Source organism: Colobus angolensis, unplaced genomic scaffold (genome assembly GCF_000951035.1).
Source record: "Colobus angolensis palliatus isolate OR3802 unplaced genomic scaffold, Cang.pa_1.0 Scaffold9, whole genome shotgun sequence".
NCBI lineage: Eukaryota > Metazoa > Chordata > Mammalia > Primates > Cercopithecidae > Colobus > Colobus angolensis.
In genome coordinates, this window is record NW_012122931.1 from 6595885 (window position 1) to 6597805 (window position 1921).

A 1921-nucleotide genomic window follows, 5' to 3' on the forward strand; every position below is an offset into this window, starting at 1 on the left:
ATGGTCTCGATCTCCTGACCTCGTGATCCGCCCGTCTCGGCCTCCCAAAGTGCTGGGATTACAGGCTTGAGCCACCGCGCCCGGCCGACAACACCCAACTTTCTTCTAAAGCATTTCTCTTTATATGGCAATACCTCCATTTAACCAATCAGGTCTTAACAAACTACTCTTCTTTTCCTCTAATGAATGGAAGGCTTCCTAAACATATGGTATACCTCCCAAACTTAGTAAGGAGAGTATACAGAATATCACTTGTGTTCTCAAATGATACAGGATCATTGTTCATGTATGGTGACTTCAGGAGCTTTTTATTATTATTTTTTAATAGGGTCTCACTGTGTCACCCAGGCTAGAGGACATTGGCATGATCACAGCTCACTGCAGCCTCAACCTCCCTGGGCTCAGGTGATCCTCCAACCTCAGCCTCCCCAGTAGCTGGGACCACAGGCACACACCACCATACCCAGCTAATTTTTGTACTTTTTTTGTAGACATAGGGTTTCACCATGTTGCCCTGGCTGCTCTTGAACTCCAGAGCTCAAGTGATCCACCTGCCTTGGCCTCCCAAAAGCTGTCAGCCACTGCACCTGGCTGACTTCGGGAGCTATTAAGGTAACTAGGAACTATTGGCACTATAGGTAAAATGGTTCCACATTTGTTATGGCATGTACCCCAAGCCTTTCTTCTATAAGAAGTATCTTCTTGGCTGAGTGCAATGGCTCACTTCTGTAATCTCAACACGTTGGCAGGGTAAGATGGGAGGATCGCTTGAGCCCAGGAGTTTGAGGCTACAGTGAGGTATGATCGCACTACTGCACTCCAGCCTGGGTGATAGAGTAAGATCCTGTTCAAGCAGTTCTGCTGCCTCAGCCCCTCTAGTAGCTGGGATTACAGGCATGTGCTACCACGCCCAGCTGATTTTTGTATTTTTATTAAGAGATGGGATTTCACCATGTTGGACAGGCTGGTCTCGAACTCGTGACTTCAGGTAATCCACCTGCCTCAGCCTCCCAAAGTGCTAGGATTAAAGACATGAGCCACCGTGCCCAGCCTTTTTTTTTGTATTTTTAGTACAGACAGGGTTTCAATATGCTGACCAGGCTGGGCTTGAACTCCTAATCCCATGTGATCCGCCCACCTTGGTCTCCCAAAGTGCTGGAATTACAGATGTGATCCACTGCACCTGGTCTGGGAGTCACTTCTATATCCCTAAAACAAATTCCTCTTTCCACTTTTGCTAGAATGTACAATTTTCTGTTCTTTATAATGAAAAAAATCCAGAGAAGCCAGTAAATATAGTATGGAGTAAAAGTGAAAGCAAGGTTGGTTTACAGCTTGGGAAAAATGTATGACACTGGAACATCATGCTGTTTTACTGTCAGGCCCAATTGCTATGCTGTTTCCCCATTCATGTCACCCAGTGGATCAAGGCTACCTCAATCACTGGCCTTCTCTTGTGTGATAACTGAGTTACGTACCTCCAGGAAGTCAAAGAGGAGGGTGGCTGTCACATCTGACAAGGGCTCCATGTTTAAGATCTGGGCCAACCAGCGCCATCCATGATTTAAGCCATGAGGGTGAATCTGGGAGGAGAGAGGTTTGGTTATCATTGATCTCCTTTTGTTTATAAATCTAAACTCCCAATGTATCATCCAGCCATCACCAAGTGGAAATGAACCCCAGATCATCCAACCCTACCTAGCACCTGCCACAGGGCAGAAATAACACAAACTAAACAAATTATGTTTTTCTTTTATATTTTTGAGACAGGGTCTCATTTTATCATCCAGGTTGGAGTGCTATAGTGCGATCATGGATCACTGCAGCCTTCATTCACCTCTTGGGCTCAAGTGATTCTTCCACCTCAGTCTCCCAAGTAGCTGGGACTACAGGCATGCACACACCACCATGCTCAGCTAAT

At 46.0% G+C, this 1921-nt stretch overlaps 1 protein-coding gene across 1 annotated transcript in view; it reads right to left on the reverse strand.

Moving 5' to 3' along the window:
- The window catches only part of GLE1 (GLE1 RNA export mediator), a 44217-nt gene that overhangs the window by 3369 nt on the left and 38927 nt on the right, over window positions 1–1921 (reverse strand). Inside the window, exon 13 of the mRNA XM_011931451.1 lies at window positions 1445–1583. Coding sequence (XP_011786841.1) covers window positions 1445–1583 — 139 coding nt within the window. The remainder of the gene's footprint in view (window positions 1–1444; window positions 1584–1921) is intronic.